The sequence below is a fragment of the Protomyctophum parallelum genome (genome assembly GCF_964188405.1).
Source record: "Protomyctophum parallelum genome assembly, chromosome: 14".
Taxonomy (NCBI): domain Eukaryota; kingdom Metazoa; phylum Chordata; class Actinopteri; order Myctophiformes; family Myctophidae; genus Protomyctophum; species Protomyctophum parallelum.
In genome coordinates this window covers 43,836,473-43,857,682 of record NC_139709.1, presented here as the reverse complement: position 1 = coordinate 43,857,682, position 21,210 = coordinate 43,836,473, and the positions used below count along the sequence as shown (strand labels likewise).

At 44.9% G+C, this 21,210-nt stretch overlaps 1 protein-coding gene across 1 annotated transcript in view; it reads left to right on the top strand.

The window, feature by feature from the left end:
• LOC310870403 (ephrin type-B receptor 1-B-like) overlaps positions 1-19,698 on the top strand; it is a 231,594-nt gene extending 211,896 nt beyond the window's left edge. The window contains exons 14-18 of the mRNA XM_083781609.1: positions 4,451-4,600; positions 8,837-9,030; positions 10,258-10,413; positions 12,939-14,585; positions 19,109-19,698. Of these exons, the coding sequence (XP_083637735.1) occupies positions 4,451-4,600; positions 8,837-9,030; positions 10,258-10,413; positions 12,939-13,047 (609 nt within the window). The 3' untranslated portion in view covers positions 13,048-14,585; positions 19,109-19,698. The remainder of the gene's footprint in view (positions 1-4,450; positions 4,601-8,836; positions 9,031-10,257; positions 10,414-12,938; positions 14,586-19,108) is intronic.
• The last annotated feature ends 1,512 nt before the right edge of the window (positions 19,699-21,210 follow it).

Here is a 21,210-nt window from a genome sequence, read left to right as displayed (position 1 = left end):
TGGTAAAAGTCTACGAAGTACATCCCTAAAGAGTGAGAAATTATCATACATATTACAACAAATCTCTCCAAAACGCTATGTAGCATTGAATACTATGGGAAATTATTTTGAGGCAGTGCTTACTCCCATGTCTACTCGCAAGATGTCTGATCACATCACATCACTTTCTGTACACAGTCAGAGCCCCAAACCTTCAGTAAGAACAGGGGGTCTGTTTCTAGCATAGAAATGGGCTTCCAGCTCTGGAAAAGCAGTTTGTCCTCAGAATTGGGGATCAGACTGAGCGAATAGCGGGAGGGAGGCCTGATATACGGTAATATAAACCCCCCATATAGCAAGCTTCATTATACAGTATGTATACTTCGTATGTACGCACGCTACGCACGCACGCACTCACGCACGCACGCAAGCAGTCAGTTTTACACAGACTTGTTTTGTGTCCTCTCTCATGCCATCCATTCCGTGCCACCAGACCAGCAGGGGCCTAGCTACATGCAACACTAACGCGAGCCCCCACAGGGCTCGCCTCTGCAGGCAGGAAGGCTCTCCATTTTCACCTCGCTGCCTAAAATCAACTGGATACGCCGCTATGCAACTTCTCCTGTGTCATGACGTCATCATGGTGAACTCTGGCATCTGTCGTTGTCAGAATGAGCCTTTGCACCTGTTTGGAGTGAGCGCCACGGCGCTGACGTCCAAAGAAAACACGCACACGTTCGGTGTGGTTTTCTCTGTCCGCGCTCAAAATCAGCCTCTATTCATTTAGCGCCGCAGCTTTGAAAAGTATCACTTGGAAAAACATCACAGATGATGATTTTCGTGGCTGCTTTGAAAGGCTTCGAAGGCTGTTCGTGTAGATAAACGCGATATGAGCATAGTGTAAATTTCTGTTCTCGGGAGAATTTCTTCACTTGATACTTCTATACCACTACGGTATAGTTCATTATTATTTTTGGAACTGTCTCCAACTCTCCGTGCTTCAAGGCTTCACCAATGCTTTTGTGTTGATACTAGGTCTGTTTTAATTCCCATCCTTGCTTAGACACGCGCAAACACACACACACACACACACACACACACACACACACACACACACACACACACACACACACACACACACACACACACACACACACACACACACACACACACACAATTCTCTCTCTCTGGTATTATCTGCCTTTCTCCCTGAAAAGCAAAAAATAAATCTGTGCTTTTTATTATGTATTTGCCTTTCTCCCTGTTTTGCACGGAGCCGTTCAGCACTTTATGTTATTAAAGCAGGATTTTTCGCCAGAGCCGTCATTGGCCCACAGCGGTAATTACTGGGGATCTGCATAGCTGCCTCCCGACTCGCACGCCTTGGAAACGTTACGACCACCCGCCAGTCTCAGCGGAGCGTTACGGGGCAACTGCTACAGCTGGTGTCTTTGCTCGGGCCGCGGCCGCAACACCAGACGGACAGAAGGACACTTAGCTCGTCTCCCAACAGGGTCCCGGGGCAACAGACCAGACGGACAGAAGGACGGATGCAGAAAATAAGCGAACGCATATGATGGTTATGGAGAGAGCGCCTGGCCTGTAATACACCGGAGAGCATCGGGGCTTACCGCCTCAGAGCGGCTCGCAGTTGTTTTTTTCCCCCCAGTCTAGTCCGCGTGTGTCCAATAAAATGGACTTGAAACATTGCCCCTGACAGAGGAAGATTGGACATAAACAGAAATGGTGTTTGGCTTGTATTAATTTATCAGATCCATTGCCTTCAGACAGACTCATTGGGCAAGGCGAGAGAGAGAGAGTGTCCTGGGGCCTGTTGTTAGATGAGAGGATTCAGATATGACTCTAGTCCAAGAGATGAGCAAAATCACTGTGGCTCTGTCGGCCCTTATTTATCTATTGATCTTTCTCTCTCATTCTCTCTCCATATATAACTCATCACCTCTCTCTGTCTCCCATTCCTCCACTCCATCTGTCTCTTGCTTTCTCTCACACACTCTGCACCCTTAGAGTTCCGTTCCCTGAGAGGCGATAACGCTACACTCTGCACCATTCGTTCCCCGAGAGGCGATAACGCTACACTCTGCACCATTCGTTCCCCGAGAGGCGATAACGCTACAGCGCTGTCTGTCTGTGCGTGTCGCAGTGCGCCCTGCCCTGACACCACTCTCCACCGGGGGGTCAGAGGTTAACTCCCCGTTCAGGGTCAGCGGCTTCCTGGAGGTCAAACCTGCAGAATCGCCGAGCTCCCTTAATGAGCTCAGTCTGGCTGGGTCTGCAACTGTGAACACAGTGCCACACATTGCAAACACATGTTCATAACACGCACGCACGCGCGCGCACACGGCTCCCCTACAGTCTATATAAAAGCCCATGGGGCTAACAACTTTCAACCCTATTGTGGAATCACACATTATGCAATAATTGTGAAAGCTGTGTGTCAAATATAGCCAAAACAACAGATCTACGAGCTCACAACATGTCACATCACTGTTCATGTACATTTTCAACTATTTCCGACACCTATGCCCTACAGGGGCAGGGTAAGTTCAGTCTCAACGCAGCTTTTTTTCAATGTTTTATTTAAAAATGATTTAAAGCTCTGACCAGCAAAGCATCCCCACCCAGTATTTACAGTTTCCCTTTTCGTGGGTGTGTATAATAAGTAGTAAGTAAGCAGGTAGACAAAATCACACACAAAAACTACATACATACATACATACATATATACATACATACATACATACATATATATGGCATATAGGTATGCGGTCTAGCTTAAACTTGGACTCAGGGGGGTGGACGCCTCTGCCTTGCATAGTCCCCAGTGAATAGGCAGTTGGCCCTTCACTGGTAACCCTATTTTGGACTTATTTTAAATATATGAAGGTATTGCGGGCAGGAATTTTACCAAAAAGCCCCCCCTTTTAAAATACATACACACATACATACCTACATACATACATTTCAGAAGTTTTAGCAGTTTTTAAGGACCCACTTTTAGGCCAGTGCACCAGAGCAAACTCTTGCCTTTTTTTAAACCCTACCCATTTTAACCAAATACATACAATGTGTTTATATTATGCGCACAGAGATTGACTTGACTGATGATTTGAAACAGCACAGAATCATACTGCATCAAAATATGCAACACAGATTATTTATCTCTCTCTCTCTCTCCCTCCCTCTTGCTCTCTCTCTCTCTTTATTTGATGACAGCAGCTTGTCTGCAAATACTCAGGTTAAACTAATTGGCATTATTAAACCGGCTAGCTCAACCAAAAACATATGTGTATCATGTGCTTTCGCGCATGTTAAATAGCCATGCTAGCCATGCTGTGTGTGTGTGTGTGTGTGTGTGTGTGTGTGTGTGTGTGTGTGTGTGTGTGTGTGTGTGTGTGTGTGTGTGTGTGTGTGTGTGTGTGTGTGCGTGTGCGTGTGTTCGGAATATTAAACGAGCTGCTGTCAATTTCAATCAGCAGCGCGCGTGGCATGCCTGGGGCCCAGGTAGCCCAATTACTGGCCCGACACGCTCGACATGCTAACAGAAGCCCCAGCCTATCTCCTCTTATTCAAGCAGGGCTGAGGGAAGCGGAAGACGCTAAATGTAATGTGGGTCGATGTGTGAAGGGCGAATGCTGTTGGGAGAGGCTGCCAAGGCAAGGGTAGCATCATCCACCATGCAGCCGGAGGATCGATGGGCTTGGGGACGGGATGAATGGGGGCAGACGGGGAGAAGGGAGGAAGACGCTTGACAGTTTGGACGGCAAAGAACAATGGAATGTATAGCATCACTGTCCGGCTCCATTATTATAATTTTTCCCATAAATCAACGCTATAGAACACCCTTTACGTCTGTGTGTTGGTTAAAATAATATTGAAATGAAAAGTATTAAAAGGCGCTTCTGACAAAACCAGCTAACTCAGGAGTTAGCTGGTTTAGCCCTCTCCCCTGCGTGGCAGAGGTATGAATTTAGCCTGGTTATTAAACCAGACCGAATCAGCCGTTGGCAAAAATAAATTGCCTGCCGGCGGATTACGGTCTGGAGAGGCTCAATTGTACGCCCATTTCCTACACCAGAGAAATGGGGCGGCCAATCGGGACACGGTATGCAATATGGGCGGGCTTTGGTACAGTGACTTTCAATGCTTGAGACCTTTGACTGACAGTAGCTCTGACAAATTGCGTCAAAGAGAAAATGTTTCAACCCGCTCCCCTGGAAATGAAATCCAAGCTGAGCCTCCCTAGACTAATATCCCGCGGTCCGCGCGATATTAGTCTGGTTTATTAACCAGGCTAGTATGAATTAGCTTGAGGATCCATTGTCAGCCGTTCGTATCAATGATGGACAAAACAAAACCTCCTAACTCCGCTCCAAACCTAACCCTGACCTCTCTCTCCCTTTCTCCATCCCTCCTGTCGCCTCCATCTCTCCTTCCTCCTGCGTCTCAGGGAGGTAAGATCCCGGTGCGGTGGACGGCGCCGGAAGCCATCGCCTACAGGAAGTTCACCTCGGCCAGCGACGTGTGGAGCTACGGCATCGTCATGTGGGAGGTGATGTCATTCGGAGAGAGGCCCTACTGGGACATGTCCAACCAGGATGTGAGTGTCTGTCTGTCCGCAAAAAATAAACACGATTTAAATATGAACTACATGTTTAATTCAGCAGTGGCATTGCTTTTTTTACAGAAAGTCATCCACAACTAAAACATGGATGACTTTACCCAGACTTGGGCTTAACACAGCTACTGCTGCTTCTCTTTGGAAGCGGTGATTATCTCTTTGTCGACGTGTCCATCGAGAGGAGCTCATAAGGCTGGAAGCTGTAATAAATCATAAAGTTTTTTCGTTTTTTCGTATCAGTTAGTACTTGATAGTATCACGGCCGAATATGTCCTTGACGGTGACTTTGGAAGCAGACTTGCCATGGCAGACGTCTCATACTTCCCCCCCCCCCTCTCTTCCTTCCTGGCCAGGCATTATGAGAGCAATGAGTGATTGCTTTAGAGCGCTTGCTTTGTTCCCCATGTCCGTTTGGACGCTGTCCCATTGTCCACACATGCACATACGAGCACACGTGTGCCTGCATCATGCACATGTCTCACACACACACACACACACGCGCACGCTCCGCACACATGGGCTGGACTTAGTCCCACACTATGAGGTCGCTCTCCTCTGAGATCTCGCCGCCAGCCAGGCTGCCAGCCCACCGGTCCGCTCTGTGGGGGTTTGCTCCGCAAGGAACGTCCAACCCAGCAGATGTTGCCTCAGTGGGCCAGAATGTTGCTGACTGGTGTGGGCTAACGCAGAGGAGAGAACTGGCGCTGCACCCGATGGCCGGCTGCTCAGTCCACCCACATGTGTGGGCGTGCCGTGCGCGCTGCCTCACACGCGTCTTTTGTATTACTATGTTTGTGAGGACGTCAGTGCTTTCGAACGGCATTGGAAATGTCTGAAAATAGCCTAAGCCATAAATGTTGCTTGGAAATAGCAGATGAGCTCGTCGTAGATCAGCTATTTTTTCTGGGTGTGATATCACCATGCAACTACGTGCAACTAACTAAACTACAACCCTAACTAACCCCTATATACCTAACCTCTTAACCCATTCTGAACGGGAACCCATTTTGGTGTTGGCATCACGTTATGCTTCAGCTATTGAAAAATAGCAGATCTACAAGCTCGTATCGCGCCACCGAGTGGCGCGATACGAGCTTTCCACTGGACACACACTGGTCTGATCAACCCATTCTGACCTGAGATCAGATTCTAAAAAATGTCAGTCGTTCTTCGATTTTTCAAAAATAGCAGACCTACAAGCTCGTATCGCGCCACTCGGTGGCGCGATATGAGCTTGTAGATCTGCTATTTTTAAATAGCTAAAGCATAACATGATGCCGACACCAAAATGGGTGCCCGGTCAGAATGGGTTAAGATGTGATAAAATAATGTCAAATGGTGCATTTATATTGCGTCATTATCCAATGCGCGTTACATTCACACATCCACACACACTAGATTTAGATGCCTGTGACAGCATGTCGGCAGTTCAGACAATGCTGCTCCGCTTGTGTACGACAGAAAAACAGCTGAGGACAAAGCCTACGACAGCTCCCGACCAGACGTGATTTTTGTCCTGGCACACATTCAATTTCAAGGTTTTTGCGGAAATAGTAAATGGGGTTAAAGGAGGGGCCCAAAAGTGGAGGAATCCATGCAAGGCACCAACCTGCTCATTGGGCTCAGTTATATAGGGGGCTCGACGTACGCTAAGCCATGGAGTTTGAATCCATTTCCCAAGCGGCCACTCCTCCTGCATGAGCCAACTTCTGAAACTCAATCACTCTAATAAGGGCCAGGTATCCTCTAATAAGGGCCAGGTATCCTCTAATAAGGGCCAGGTATCCTGTACCGCCTCCGAGAAACAAGTGTCAAGTGGTGGTTTTTCACACCGTTAATTATGTCTGCCTGTTCCCTGGACCTTCCTGTCCAGAGTGACACACACTTCTCTCCGCCGTCTTCCATGCTGCTATAGAGTGACGGCTGATCGGCTAGAGTCAAGCGGAAGGACACATCAGCCGGAGTGCTGAGTGTCTCTCTAGAATAGATAGAGTGACTGAAGAGATCGTGCGTGCGCGTGTGCGTGCCAGTACACATGTTCCTACATGTGCTTGTTTTCAGGTGTGTATGTGACGTGCGTTCGTGTTGGCGTGTTGTGCAGGCTGTGGGTGGGAGAGGAGCGGAGAGAGAGAGCAAGTCAAGGCGACGGATTGGAAGACTTTGAGTCTATCAGTCAACCGGTCAGAACCGAAAGGAACCGGTCAGAACCGGTCAGAACCGGTCAGAACCGAAAGGAACCGGTCAGAACCGGTCAGAACCGAAAGTTCTCAGCAACAACACCGACCAGGGCAAGAGCACTGTTAATATTGAGCTCCCCCGACTAAGATAGGCCGAGGCCTCGTCAGATTGAGTTAGCACCGCAGAACGGGAGAGGATTGCTAGCGTTAGTGTGTTAGTATCGCCAAATTGGTTTCCGTTGAGCATAGGGGCCTGAGAGCAGCCACTGTATGCTGCTGTAACCATTTATCATGTATATATAATTAGTCAATGTCGTATGATGCTAACAGCTTCACCCCAGACACAGCGCGGCATATACCATCCTCCAATGAAACTGCTGAGAAACCTGTCCCGCATGCCGTTTCTGCAATGCACATAAACTTGCCACATTATACCTGATTCACTGCACACTCTGTGCATTCTAAATGCCTTTAATTGGATTATCCTATTGCTTTGGTTCTGGGGACCACTAGGGGCTCAAAACAGCCCCTTGCGGGTCTGTAAACTCTCTAAGAGTGTACAAATGGAACCAAATGGACCCTTACAAGTTACAAATTGTATCAAATGGGGGTCCATGGCCTTAAGGCATGTCATTGCTGTTGGGCAGAAACATTGTATCTCCATATGTTTTAAATTAAAGTTTTAAAGTTTCCTTTTGTAAATGAACTTCGTCATACAAACGTGCCGCACAAAAGTCGTGAAAATAGCAGAGCTTGCAGATCTGCCATTTTCAGTATTTTAAATACCACATACATATAGGTGCTGATCCAGCCTGACAGTGCATCGCAGGTTCGATCCCGGCGACCGTTGCTGCGTGTCTGTCCCCCGTCTCTCTCTCCCTGTTATATATCTCCACTCTATACTATCAATAAAAAAGGCCCCCAAAATTATGATAAATAATAATATAACTTTATATGATTATTGACCATAGGTTGAGAATCTGTCCTATTGCACAATTTCTGATGATGGAATGGAGATCTTCCAGATCCTGCGTTATTCAACTCCCAGGTTTTTGACAGCATTTGTGCTAGCATCTGTGCTAGCATCTGTGCTAGCATCTGCGCTAGCCAACTGTGGCCCAAGAACAATATGGCAAGTATCGGCATAATTTACTGTGGATAGGTGAAAATGTAGCAACTACAGTACATGTTTCTATCTGGCAGCATAGCATTGACAATATAAAAGCTGTAAAAGTTGGCATAAACAAACAAATACCGGTATGTTTTTTTACACTACTAACACCAGATACAGAGTATAAGAACAACACTGTGGCGTTAAATTATAAATGCGATGCCATATATAAAACACAGGTTTTCCTAGTGTGGGAGGCGCTCACAATAAGCACATGGTCTGGGTACTAACTGGCTGTGGTATATCTGATACTGTACCACACAAAATGTGATATTGTCTCTGTTAGGTGGAAACCTCATATGTCCATATGTGTTACTTTTAAGGATTCAATTCAATTGAAAAATAGCAAAAGCACCAGATCGACAAGCTCAAAACGGGGCCACTTCGCACTGTGATTCGAGCTTGTAAATCGGCTACTTCTGATGCTTTTGTGTGACTATGTAGTTCGATCAACTCTAACCCATTCTGACCCGGGCACCCATTTTGGTGTCGGCATCATGTTATGCTTTAGCTATTTAAAAATAGCAGATCTACAAGCTCGTATCGCGCCACCGAGTGGCGCGATACGAGCTTGTAGGTCTGCTATTTTTGGAAAAATCGAAGAACGACTGACATTTCTAGAATCTGATCTCGGGTCAGAATGGGTTCATCAGACCAGTGTGTGTCCGGCGGAAACCTCGTATGAATCTGATCTCAGGTCAGAATGGGCTAAAGGGTAAAACGTGGAGATAAGAGGTTTCTGCGATATATACCACCGATCTGACCTATACATGTCCAGGCTCATTCTGAGGGTCCCTGGCATGATGGAACGCCATGGAACGCCTGGTATAATAACACAAACGTGGCCTCCCCTCTCTCTCCCTATAGGTGATCAATGCCATTGAACAGGACTACCGCCTGCCCCCGCCCATGGACTGTCCCAGCACGCTGCACCAGCTGATGCTGGACTGCTGGCAGAAGGACCGCAACGCCCGGCCCCGTTTCTCCGACATCGTCAGCACCCTGGACAAGATGATCCGCAACCCCACCAGCCTCAAAGCTGTGGCCAACATCCCTGCTGTGTAAGTGCATGTTCATAGTCTTTATAGATTCAGTTTCACGGTCTGTTCAACAGAAAAACCTACCCGGGCCGGGAGGCAGTTTGTTTAGTGCAGCAATGGCTGAATGGACAAAACCTACTCCTACTTAAACACATTTTTTTTGCCATTTCAAAGTTCTATATCTTCGTCCAGATTGCATGATTGTAAAGTGACGGTTGAGCGGATGCTCAGTGTCATTTAGTAACTTGACTGCTAAATGTGTGATGGCTTCATCGTTCATATCAATATATCATATCTATCAGTAATACTGATTATTATTGTTTTTTTCCCCCTTTTTTTCCGACATGGTCAATATATTGTAAAAGCATGGGGAACAATACGGGAGGCATACTTTGGTCCGACGGAGCATTGGTTAGACGGAGCCACACACCCCCATAACTCTCAGTATAACAGATCTGTAAGATTTGGTTCCTAACTGTCAATAATGTAGCTGGGGACCCCCTGGATCCCACTTTGATAACCACAGCCCCAACACTTCATTGTATGACGAATAGTGAAAACAGCTTGTAGCATTTTTATAGCGCATTTCCAAGTGCTCAAAGCGCTTTAACAACGGTTCATTCATTCATACATTGGGAGGTGAAGCGGCGAACAGTCGACGCCAGCGTCTTCACCGACTCATTGGAGGCAATGTGGGGTTCAGTGTCTTGCCCAAGGACACTTCGGCATGTAGACAGGAGGAGCCGGGATTCGAACCGCCGACCCAGGGATCAATAGTTCAATAGTAAAAAAACAACAGCATGCGATGAGTGCGCAGAGACACGCAAAGTGTACTTGCACGTACAAGTATGTGTACATGCACGTACAGTACAGGTCTGTGCACGTTGTGTATTTCCAGAGCCTGGTTCACTGCTATACCGCTTGTAGTACACTACGCTTCTGCCTACAGGCTACAAGACTCCACATTCACACCTGCCTTTTCATCCTCGCATAAAATAAACATGGCTTCTTGACTTTTGCATGCATCAAACTATTTCCTCCTGGTTTCTCTCTCGCACGTGCACGCACACACACACACACACACACACACACACACACACACCATACCCATTCTTCCGTTCTCCCTAACTCACCCCGCTGCTTAATATTGCATCAAAGCTCTGCTGCATATCTCCTCAACCCCCCTCCCCCCCCATCTCGCTGCCTGCCTGTCGGTCTCATCCTGTCCTCTCCCCTCCTCTCCTCCAGACCTTCTCAGCCACTGTTGGATCGCTCCATCCCCGACTTCAACACCTTCAGCTCGGTGGAGGACTGGCTGGCTGCCATCAAGATGAGCCAGTACAGAGATAACTTCCTCAACTCCGGCTTCACGTCGCTGCAGCTGGTGGCTCAGATGACCTCAGAGTGAGTTCAGTTCAGTCACCTTCCTCCTCCACACGGTTGATGGAAGAAGTGCTTTTACTTCAGTGAAAGTATCAAATCTACCGCGATGCAGAAATCCTCTTGTAAAAGTCATTAACCCATTCTGACCTGAGATCAGATTCATACGAGGTTTTCCACCGGACACACACTGGTCTGATTAACCCATTCTTACCTGAGATCAGATTCTAAAAATGTCAGTCGTTCTTCGATTTTTTTTCAAAAATAGCAGACCTACAAGCTCGTATCGCGCCACTCGGTGGCGCGATATGAGCTTGTAGGTCTGCTATTTTTGAAAAATTATTATGAGCTTACATTATATGAGCTTGTAGATCTGCTATTTTTCAATAGCTAAAGCATAACATGATGCTGACACCAAAATGGGTGCCCGGTCAGAATGGGTTAATTGCAATGTCTCAAAGTAATTAGATTTGTCCCAGCTCTAAAAAGTACTCATTGTGCAGAACGTGCTATTTCACAAGTTTTCTCATTTATTCATCAAAATGTGTTTATTGAAAATAGACAAAGTATATATGGGGCTGAAGTGATATGCTTTGTATTGTAATAATACTCAAAATCTACAATGCAACTTTGTAACTGAAGTTTTCAAATAATTGTAGTAAAGTAAAAGTGCAATATTTTGCTCTATGTATACAGTACTTGAGAACAGGTCACTGTCCACCTCTGCCTCCACACCTCAACAAGCCATCCAGATATGGCACCGGCCCTTAAAAAAGATTGACACTAGTAGGGCCATTTGATTCTGCATGACTCAACCTCCCGTGGTGCAACCCAGCTCAGCAGGACTTCACTCTGTTTCTTTCTTGTTTCTTTCTGTCCACTATGATGACAGTCCCAACAAGGAGAGAGGTGCCTTAGAAAAGACATTGACGCCCGCTCTTAGAAACTGATTAGTGGTATGAGCGGGAAACATTTAGTAGGGTGAAGTTGTTAAATTAACTGCATAGCCAATTAAAATGCCCGTAAGCATAGACAACGAGGGTTGATATTAAGTAATTATATAATTACATAAAATAAAATAAAGCGGTTAATTACAAGGTTTCTAATTAGGTCCATAGAATACGCTAACCTAGATTCCCACAACTAATAACAATAATAATTGTAATAATAATAATAATAAAACGCACTCCTTGCCTCAACTCAATTCTTACTGGTATGAAAATGAAAGCAGATTAATGTTCAAGATCAGGTTGAACTTGTGAGTATTGTTAATGTTTTGGTATGAGATATATAGCGTCTCTTATACCATGGCATTAATTCACTTCATGAGGTGATGTTCCTCACAAAACAAAAACTAAAAAAATCTTATCTCAAAGTCATAACCTCCAATGCATTCCTCCGGGCCAAATTGACTCTGAGGGAACAACAAATGTTGTCATTCATCTCATGTAATTAAAAATGATGTGCGTTCTCCGCATAAAGAAATAAATTAAAAAAAGAATACTGCTTTCATCTGTACGCTTGGAGCTCGGTGACATTTATTGCAGGCTCCCAGAGGTGCAGAGTAATATGCATCCGTAATGTATCGCCATGGCTAATAAACCTGGAAGTCTCCTCTCTCACTGCGGGAAAGTGAGTTAATTGAATCTGTGATGCAAGTTTGTGTTTGTGTTGACATTCAGGGCCGCGAGCTATCCATCCCAAGTTCTGTCCTTTAGCTGTAGCCCTGCTACTATCTATGTAAATGCACCGGTAAACAAACACTTAGACATATTATGTGTAGGTCTTTGTTTTTTGTTTGTCAGTGTAGTGTTACAGTGGGTCCAGAGGACCTCAGGGGTCCTTGAGGACAGCTTATTGTTGGAAACCAAAGTGACACTAATGGTGCTGTAACTCTGAGAGTGTGCAGATGGAATCAGCTGTACCACTCTGAGTTAAATGAACACTAACATTGCATTTAGCTAATTGCATATCGTTGCTGTCGAGCAGAAACCGCTTATGTCTTTTTTATTTTTGAGTGGTGCAGCCACTCCAAGGAACAGCAATGTGTGTCCCTTTTAGTTGTTATGTCTGCCTGTTTAGAGTACCAACAGGTGACAAAGTGCCGCTGTTGAGCTTCACACTGTGCACAGGTGCATGATGGGAAGCTGGGTTTTTTGTTTCCATAACCCATTCTGACCGGGCACCCATTTTGGTGTCGGCATCATGTCATGCTTTAGCTATTGAAAAATAGCAGATCTACAAGCTCATATCGCGCCACCGAGTGGCGCGATACGAGCTTGTAGGTCTGCTATTTTTGGAAAAATCGAAGAGCGACTGACATTTTTAGAATCTGATCTCAGGTCAGAATGGGTGCGTCAGACCAGTGTGTGTCCGGCGGAAACCTCGTATGAATCTGATCTCAGGTCAGAATGGGATAAACGAATTCCTAGGTCATACTACAGTGTCAAAGTAGAAGAAATAGCCGGTTTTCCACCCGACAGCAACGATATCAAACTGGGAGTTGATATCATTCTCTCTCTCTCTCTCTCTCTCTCTCTCTCTCTCAGGGACCTGCTGAGGATAGGAGTGACCCTGGCGGGCCACCAGAAGAAGATCCTCAGCAACATCCAGACCATGCGCGTGCAGATGAGCCAGACGCCTCCTACCATGGCATGACTGCAGGAGGCGCTGTGCCTCGGGGCGGGCAGCATTCGCAGGGCCAACAACAACAACGGCAGCCTCCGAATGACCCCCGACCCGTCGGAACGCGCCAGGGTCGAAACCATCGTCTTAATCTAAATCCGACGCCGTCATATGCCTGGAGTACAGGGTCCACGCTACCACACGATTAGCGACCATATCATCACACGTTTTTTGGCGAACGCCAATTCACCCCGCACCAGAACGTTCAGGGTCCATTAACTGACACTTTGCTTCTTGTCGCACATGGTACACACGGGAAGAGAGACTGGCGTGGCGTTCAAAGCCACTACCCCGCCATTTGCTTTTTCCTTCTTTGCATCTCATCTAGTCCAACAGTCAGACCCTCAACAAATGAAATCGTGTCAAAAGGAAATACAGCAAACTTTATGTTCATATGACTGAGGCTGTCTGTTGTGTTATCTGGACTTGGAAGGTGTTTGAATTGTAAAACGGAAGTGTGAGACGATTTCAACGTGGCCAGCAGCTATCAGCGGACCGCCTGTGATTTGAACTGGGTCGTCCGTAAAGGAGTGCGGTCAGAGATGCCTTGACCGTACCACAAACAAGCCAGAAATGCTGATTGTACTGTAGAAAAAAGTCTATTATCTTTAAGAACAAATAGAGCGAGAGAACAAAATAATGCAGGAATGTACAGCGGAGTACCATATCCAACGTTCAAATCTTTTGCTTGTTTCACATATGATTACATTTTTTATCATGTTTTTATTTTTTTATTGTGTCGTAAAGTAAACATTCGGTGAACAACTGAGACCTTCCCCCCCCCCCCCAATTAACTTCATTCACGTTTATGTCCAATTCACCAGTCTTTTTTTTAAAAACACTATAGCAGGAAACCTATATTCCCCCGTTTTAACTTCAACACTACCTGTGGAGCTCTGGGTGGAAAGGCCCAGCCAAAGGACTTCATGTGAAACCGGCCAAAACACCCAGATACAGAGAATATAAATGTGTATATCTCTTCCTAAATATGAATATATCTTTCAGAATAAATCTTCATATTGAAGGTGACATGTATGAATATGTATGTACAGAACTGTCGGCTTGCATTTTTGGCAAAGACGTGTTCGTTGACTGGATCGTGATTAGACACATGCTATGTATAGAGTCCTGCAGTGGCCCCTCTTCCCCCCGGACGGCCGTACAATGGACATTGTGTTGTTGGTCTCCAACCCGCCCACCCCCATCTCCATACCCCAGAGGACGCCCACGAGGACAATCCTGATCGAACGTTGACCTGGAAGCTGTACAAAGAACTCTTAAATGTAGATCTATATGAAAATTGTTGTAGAAGAAGAAAAACCTAATAATAATGATTTGGAGATCATGTTTAAATGTGGGTGAACCCATGCCGTCTCTTGCTGGTGAGCACTTACTTGTACAGATATGTTTTTATTTTTTTTAATTTCTAACCTCTTTATTGTTACGAGAACATGATGGTACCATCCAGAGGAGAGCAGAAAGACCACACTTTGGACCGGCCCATATACAAGGTGAGCATCTGCTCACATATTCACCAGATCTACTCATGAGCTGCTGGTCACTGCCACAACATTTCATTAGAGTCTGCTCATCCATTCTCGACCCAATTTTTTTATTTCTGTTTTATTTTTTATGCTATTATTTTTAACGTTGAATAGCTATTATTTTTAAGCTTAATTTCTTAGATAGGAGAGTGTAGAGAGAAGGGCAGGTAGATGAGAGACACGTTGAGACAAGACCAGGAGTCGGATTCAAACTCTGGCCCTTTGCCCGATAACTGGCTGAGCCACCAGACCCACATGTTAATCACGTCTTTGGAGCAGAATCCCGGTCCTTCCCCCAAAGTTTCCTGAAAATCTGCACATCCATTCTGCAGCTTTTGTTCACAGTTAACACAGACAGGAGCAATTACTGTACAATAGACTGCCATGCATTGCTGTGGGCAGTGTAATGAACATCTGGGCTGGGTTTTGCCAACAGCCGCCGATGCCATCCTGATGAGCACGCAGTCTTAAACAGCCCACACGGGCTCCCTGTTTCTTGCCGTCTAGCACAGCCACCCCACGACTGCGAAAGCTAAGCCACAAATTATAACTACTTCACTCTAACTATGCTTCGCTGCCATATGGGCAGGCATGCTGGACAAATGCTGTGGCATCTCAGAGTTGTTTCATGTATACGAGCAATGCGGTTGGTTTGCCTGCGGAAAGTGACAAGTGGAAATGGAGTTTGGTACAACTTGTTTGCCAGATGACTTCATCGTTCACTGGGCATGCCATGCGTGTCCGTCTATGAAATTACACAGAAAATAGTTTGGGAAGTAGCATTGAAATTTATTCTATCCACGAAAGATAGTTCTGGATTTTGCACAAGGTTGATTTCTCATTTTTCGTCTGGGGCAGGCGCTTATGATTGAAATGGTATTGGTCTGTGAGCTGTGATGGCGTCTGGTGGAACACTTTGTTGACGAGTAGGAGTGTCGCTTCTTCACTCAATCCCAGTTGTTGCTTCTTGCTCCTTGTCTCATCTTAGTTGTGTCGGTGAAACTCCACTAACGCGGTCGGCCATTAGAGCTGAGGTTATGACAGAACAAGCGGTAGTACAACATTAACAAACTCACTAGGGCATACGGCCATGATGATGTCTCACAAACAATTATCATGAATCGAACTCCCTCTATTGGTATTTGTGACTCCAAAGGTTGGGGGGAATAATTTGAGGAGAGGCATAGAAACATGACTGGGATCAGTGCTAACCACCTTGCTTCCAAAATTAGAAATTGACGGCAGGCCCATTAGCAGATTATTAAGTATACTTACATCTCTGCCGCACCCCTGGCCCTTCCTCCTCCTCCTCCTCCTCCACCTCCTCTCTGTCCTGTCGTCCTCTCTCCCTGGCTGCTCCGACTGGCTGGCTCAGCTCCAGGTCGTTTATCCTGGGTGTAACCGAGCTGTCCTGGACCGGGGCTGGGCCGCGCTGGGTCCAGTCTGAGAAATGGTTGGCTCCACGCTCCAGTGCACCCAGGCAGGAGAGCAGACACCTGCTGGGCCCCCCCACAACTGATAGGCATCTGATCAGCCACAGGGAGTGAGACTGATGGGGGGGGCTACCGCAATGCAAACACACACAGGCATGCACGCACGCACACATGTACACATGCGCATTTACACACACACACACACGCACACACGGTTTTATTACTATACACACACATGCGCAGAGGAGGAGGGCTCCATTAGAACGGCTGTTCTCCAGCCTGCCACGTAAAGAAGACGGAGTGGGCTGCAGCCTGGCAGTGGGACCCTGCGTGCCCAGCTAGTTTAGATGGAACAAGTGAGGTTTTTGGAAGAGATGAGATGAGATGAGGAGAATGTGGGAGATAATATACAGTCCTTGCTTGAAGGGAGGCAAGTGTGTCCTTCATCTGAAAATGATGCTTTATGCAACAGCAGCTTTTTCCTTTTCATTTAATCATTCTTGGATTTTTCTATATAATATATATTTTGTTTGGGGGCTGTGGGGGGGAGGGGGGGGGGGGTTCGAGAAAAATAGAAGGTGCTGCAATCATTCACTTGAATTTCCATTATGCACACATTTGATTGCTTCTTTGTTTTCAATCCTCCAACCCATTGATTTGCTAAGTATTCCCAAACATAATCACATGACTGCTATGAATCCATTCACTGAAACCAGTGATCCAATTTCAATCCATTAGTCGTCTATTCAGCCTCATCTCAAGTATTTGCTATTCAACCTAAGAGCTGGCAAATGAGACAAAGGGACGGTTTCATTATGCAACACTATAATTCAATTTATTTTTTCCATTCCCTCTGTGTTTGTCTTCATAAATATCTGACACTCAGATATGACAAATGGAGTGGGACGGGTTGCCGTCTCTCTCTGAATGCCATTCCTCTGTGCACTGATAGGAATGGGGCTTGTTAAATGCAGTGGTGGACCTTTAGAGTATTATATTAATAGACGGCACCGGATTTCTCCTCCCATCCACTTGCATTAAGTTGCTCAAAAGCGCATGAGGCGATTTGACTCCTTCCGGGTAGGAACAGAGTGCATTCTGGGATGGATTGCCCCAATAACATGAACGCGCCGGCCGTTGAGTATCATTGCGCCGTTTGTGCACGTTCACGTATGAAACATTCGTTCACGTGTCATGGGCCCAATAACATGAACGTGCACAATGATAGTCAACGGACCAGCGCTGGCTCGAGCTGCAATACCAAATTCGGCCACTATGTCCATTTCGCCTCAGGGTTTCCTCCGGGTGCCAGTAATAATTATAACTACCGGTAACGACATTTACTTGAGTGCTGGTGCTACATTATGAAATAACCAGTTAAGCCCTTTTTCGAATATAGTGAAAAAAAGTTGATCTACAAGCTCACAACACAGCACGTGCAACGATTTGTGAGCTTGTGGATCTGCTATTTTCACTATTATTGCTTCTTTTTTTTTCTGGAAAATATTTGCATTTGGGGTTAATATGTCAATATTTCAGATTTATATGAAAAAGGAAACGTACTTTGTATTTGAATACTGTCTCTTAAAGCATGTACTTGTGAATACTTAAAGGACCACTTCAGTCATGTTCAACCTATCTTCATTCAATTGGTCCTCATTAATGCTCATTATAATAATTATGGTACCATTTTTTGTCTACTCGGTCAGGGTCTCAGAGGAGGGCTGTGCTCAGATCGGAAACCAGCCTACCAGTGAGTGACATCAATGGGGAATACTATAGAAACTGCGCATATATCTAAATGACGGAGCGGTTGCGCAAAGACCCGCCCGGCAGCCCTGTTTAATGCAATTTATTTGTGCGTGTTATAATAATTTTTTTATTAAACTTGAACAGTATGTATATCCATAACATAAACAAGCAGCACGCTAACAAACAATTCCCTAGTTCTTTATTTCAATCATTTTATTGTTATTATTTACCTGATCATCTTCTTCTTAAATACACTAGTTTGAAAGAGAGTACTAGTGTATTGTCTGCGCGTGCTGCTTGCTTATTTTATGGATATACGTACATACTGTTGACCTTTACAACTTTGTCATGAGTAATTCAACAAAAAATACTTAGAACACAAATGGCGGATCTTTGCGCAACTGCTCCATCATTTAGATATATGCAGAAACTGCAGGCTTTCTCTCCCTGGAAAGTTAGCATGCTATAATGGAAGCCATTGCTCTCATATTATATATTATTAATCTTGTTTGATGGTGGGGTTCTAAACTGTTCACAGCCCTTCTCTGAGACACAGAGTGAGTAGACAGAAGTTGGGCCACATTGTGAGCATGATAATTAGTGAGGTCCAATTGAATGAAAATCGGTTGAAAATAGGTGAAGTGGTCCTTTAAAGGTTTTATGACATTCATTTTAATTTATTTTTATTTTTATTTTTTCTCTTAGGTTTTATGACCTCAATTACACCCAAAAAACCTGAACTTTGAACATTCAGTGGATTTTCTGTGGTCTGAAGTTTTCTTTGGGGTTTTTTGGGCCTTTTGAGCTACAATGAAAACAGGCAACACAGTGAAACAGTGACATCTGCTGGCTATTCCCATTGACATATATGGGATTTGCAGTAAGTGATGGCACTTACTGCCGGCAAATCAGAGCACCTGTTTGAGCCAGAAAACCCCAGATCACAGAAAATCTACTGAATGTTAAAAGTTCATATTTTTTGGGTGAAATTGAGATTAGAAAACCTAAAAAAAACAAGAACAATTCCAAAACCTTTTTTTTAATGTCACAATCCCTTTAAGCATTTTTTAAAACAAGTATACTCAAGTTAAAGCAATGGAGCAACTTTCACTAGTAGTTGAGTCATGTTTGACCAGGAATGTCTACTCTACACTGTACTTTGACTCAAGTAGGAATGTCTACTTTACACTGTACTTTGACTCAAGTATTGGGCATGAGTATGAGTCCACCACTGGTTCTTATGGCGTTACTGACTGAACTCACATGACCAAACATCTCTCTCTCTTTTTTAATCTTCTGTTTCAGACTGCTTGGACTGCACACCGATGGACGCACGTACCCACGCAATCCTGCGTTTCACTGTTCCAGACCAGAACGAACACACACACTCTCTCACACACACACACACACACACACACACACACACACACACACACACACACACACACACACACACACACACACACACACAGAAAGCATTGTTGTGGACAGTCCAGTGTAAGGAAAACAAAATCAAAATGGGTCCGTGTCTGGCATGATGGTGACTGACCTCACTATGTGGTACACAATGGTTGAACTGAGTGTGTGTGTGTGTGTGTGTGTGTGTGTGTGTGTGTGTGTGTGTGTGTGTGTGTGTGTGTGTGTGTGTGTGTGTGTGTGTGTGTGTGTGTGTGTGTGTGTGTGTGTGTGTGTGTGTGTGTGTGTGTGTGTTCATGTATGTGTGTGTGTGCTCGTGTAAGTGTACCGTTTGTGAGCGTGAATCTATATTCTTTCATTTTATTTTATTTTTTATTTTTTGTTCCGTCTGTATAGCTACCACTTGTAAAGTGTGATGAGTATTTGTCAAAGAGTTTGTAAGCTGTAACTTTCTGAGAACTGTTGTACTAAATGCACTCAATAAACACCTTGGAAAAAACAAGTCTGTTGACCCGTCAACCGTGTGACTTACTGATAATCTGGTTTTTATTTACTGTGAGTTAAAAAGAGCCAAAAGTGCAGCACTTGAGTAACATGATATGCTGTCAACAGTGAGTCTAATGCTTGGCTTGGTAATGGCTGAGGGAAATAACAGTATTTGTCATGGCCGTCAGCCTCACAGCCGCAGTCTTAAGTCGTATGCCGGTGTTGCGTACCGAAAATAGCAGATCAATAAGCTCACAATGTGTCGCAATGCAACATGGTGTGAGCTTGTAGATCTGCAAGGATGAATGAGGCTTCCGAAGCCACCCGCCGCCACTAATAAACAGGCTTTCACTCCAAATGCACATGAACGTCCCTAAGATAGGAGTCTTTCCAAGACCATTTTTTTTATATTTTGTTGCGGAAATGTTCGTCTCGACTAATGGCCATGGATGCATATAGCCTACGCTGTGCACGCAGACACACGTATACCCACACATACACACACACACACACACACACACACACACACACGCAGACACACACAGACACACACACACAATACAGTAGTGTCTTTAATCTCTGGTGAAGGCTTTCAGAGCTCTTTAGACATCGGGGAGTGTGTTGTGCAGTAATGGTACAGTTAAAATGAATGAGGTGAGGCTGAAAAATAGGGATTTTCAGCGTTGCTTCTGTAACCCAGGTGGGAAACCCAGCTTACAAGCTAAAAGAGTTAACAAGGTTAACCAAGCTATTATTTTATTTGTATTGAAATTCATTATAAGGTATTGTTTTATTTAAAAACATGTACAAAAGAACCTACCTCAAACTAATAATACTCAATGGTTTAGTTGTTCATGAGGTATACTTGGAAGCAACACTAGAGGGCAGCACTGCTTTTTTTACAAGCACACACTTGAAAGCATTATCACAACAGCGCAGCTGAAAGTGACGTCACCACATTTACACTTCCTCTTTCACGTTGGCGCGAATGCATAGAAGCAGCAGTGAATCAACTGAGACAGATTACGTTCATAAAAACGATATAAATAACAGAACAGATACAGCAGCTGTGGCTACAGTGTGGTTCTGTATGTTAGCCTTGCCAGGGGAGAATCCTGCAGCCGTTTGGTGTGTGAACCAAACGTTAACCCACTCGGTGAGATAAACAAATCAACACATTGACATGTTTTGCTAACGGTAACAAGATTACTCGCCGTTTCTGTTTTCCTCCCAGAATTTTCCCCAGTGAGGGGTGGGAGAGGCTGGACAGCAGACGGCTGGACTTTGAATTTCTCTAACTATAAATATTTCATGTACAAGTACAAATATAATTTATGAAAAGCTACTACAGAAGTTGTTGTAGGGATGTGGGGATTATCTGACGAGGTAGGCCTACCATTTGAGTGGGCAAAACCTTACATATAGTAAATAATACTAAATTGTTTATAGGTTCAATATAAGTCAAATAATATAGCCTTTCCACAGGAGTATCTTTTTATATTTTT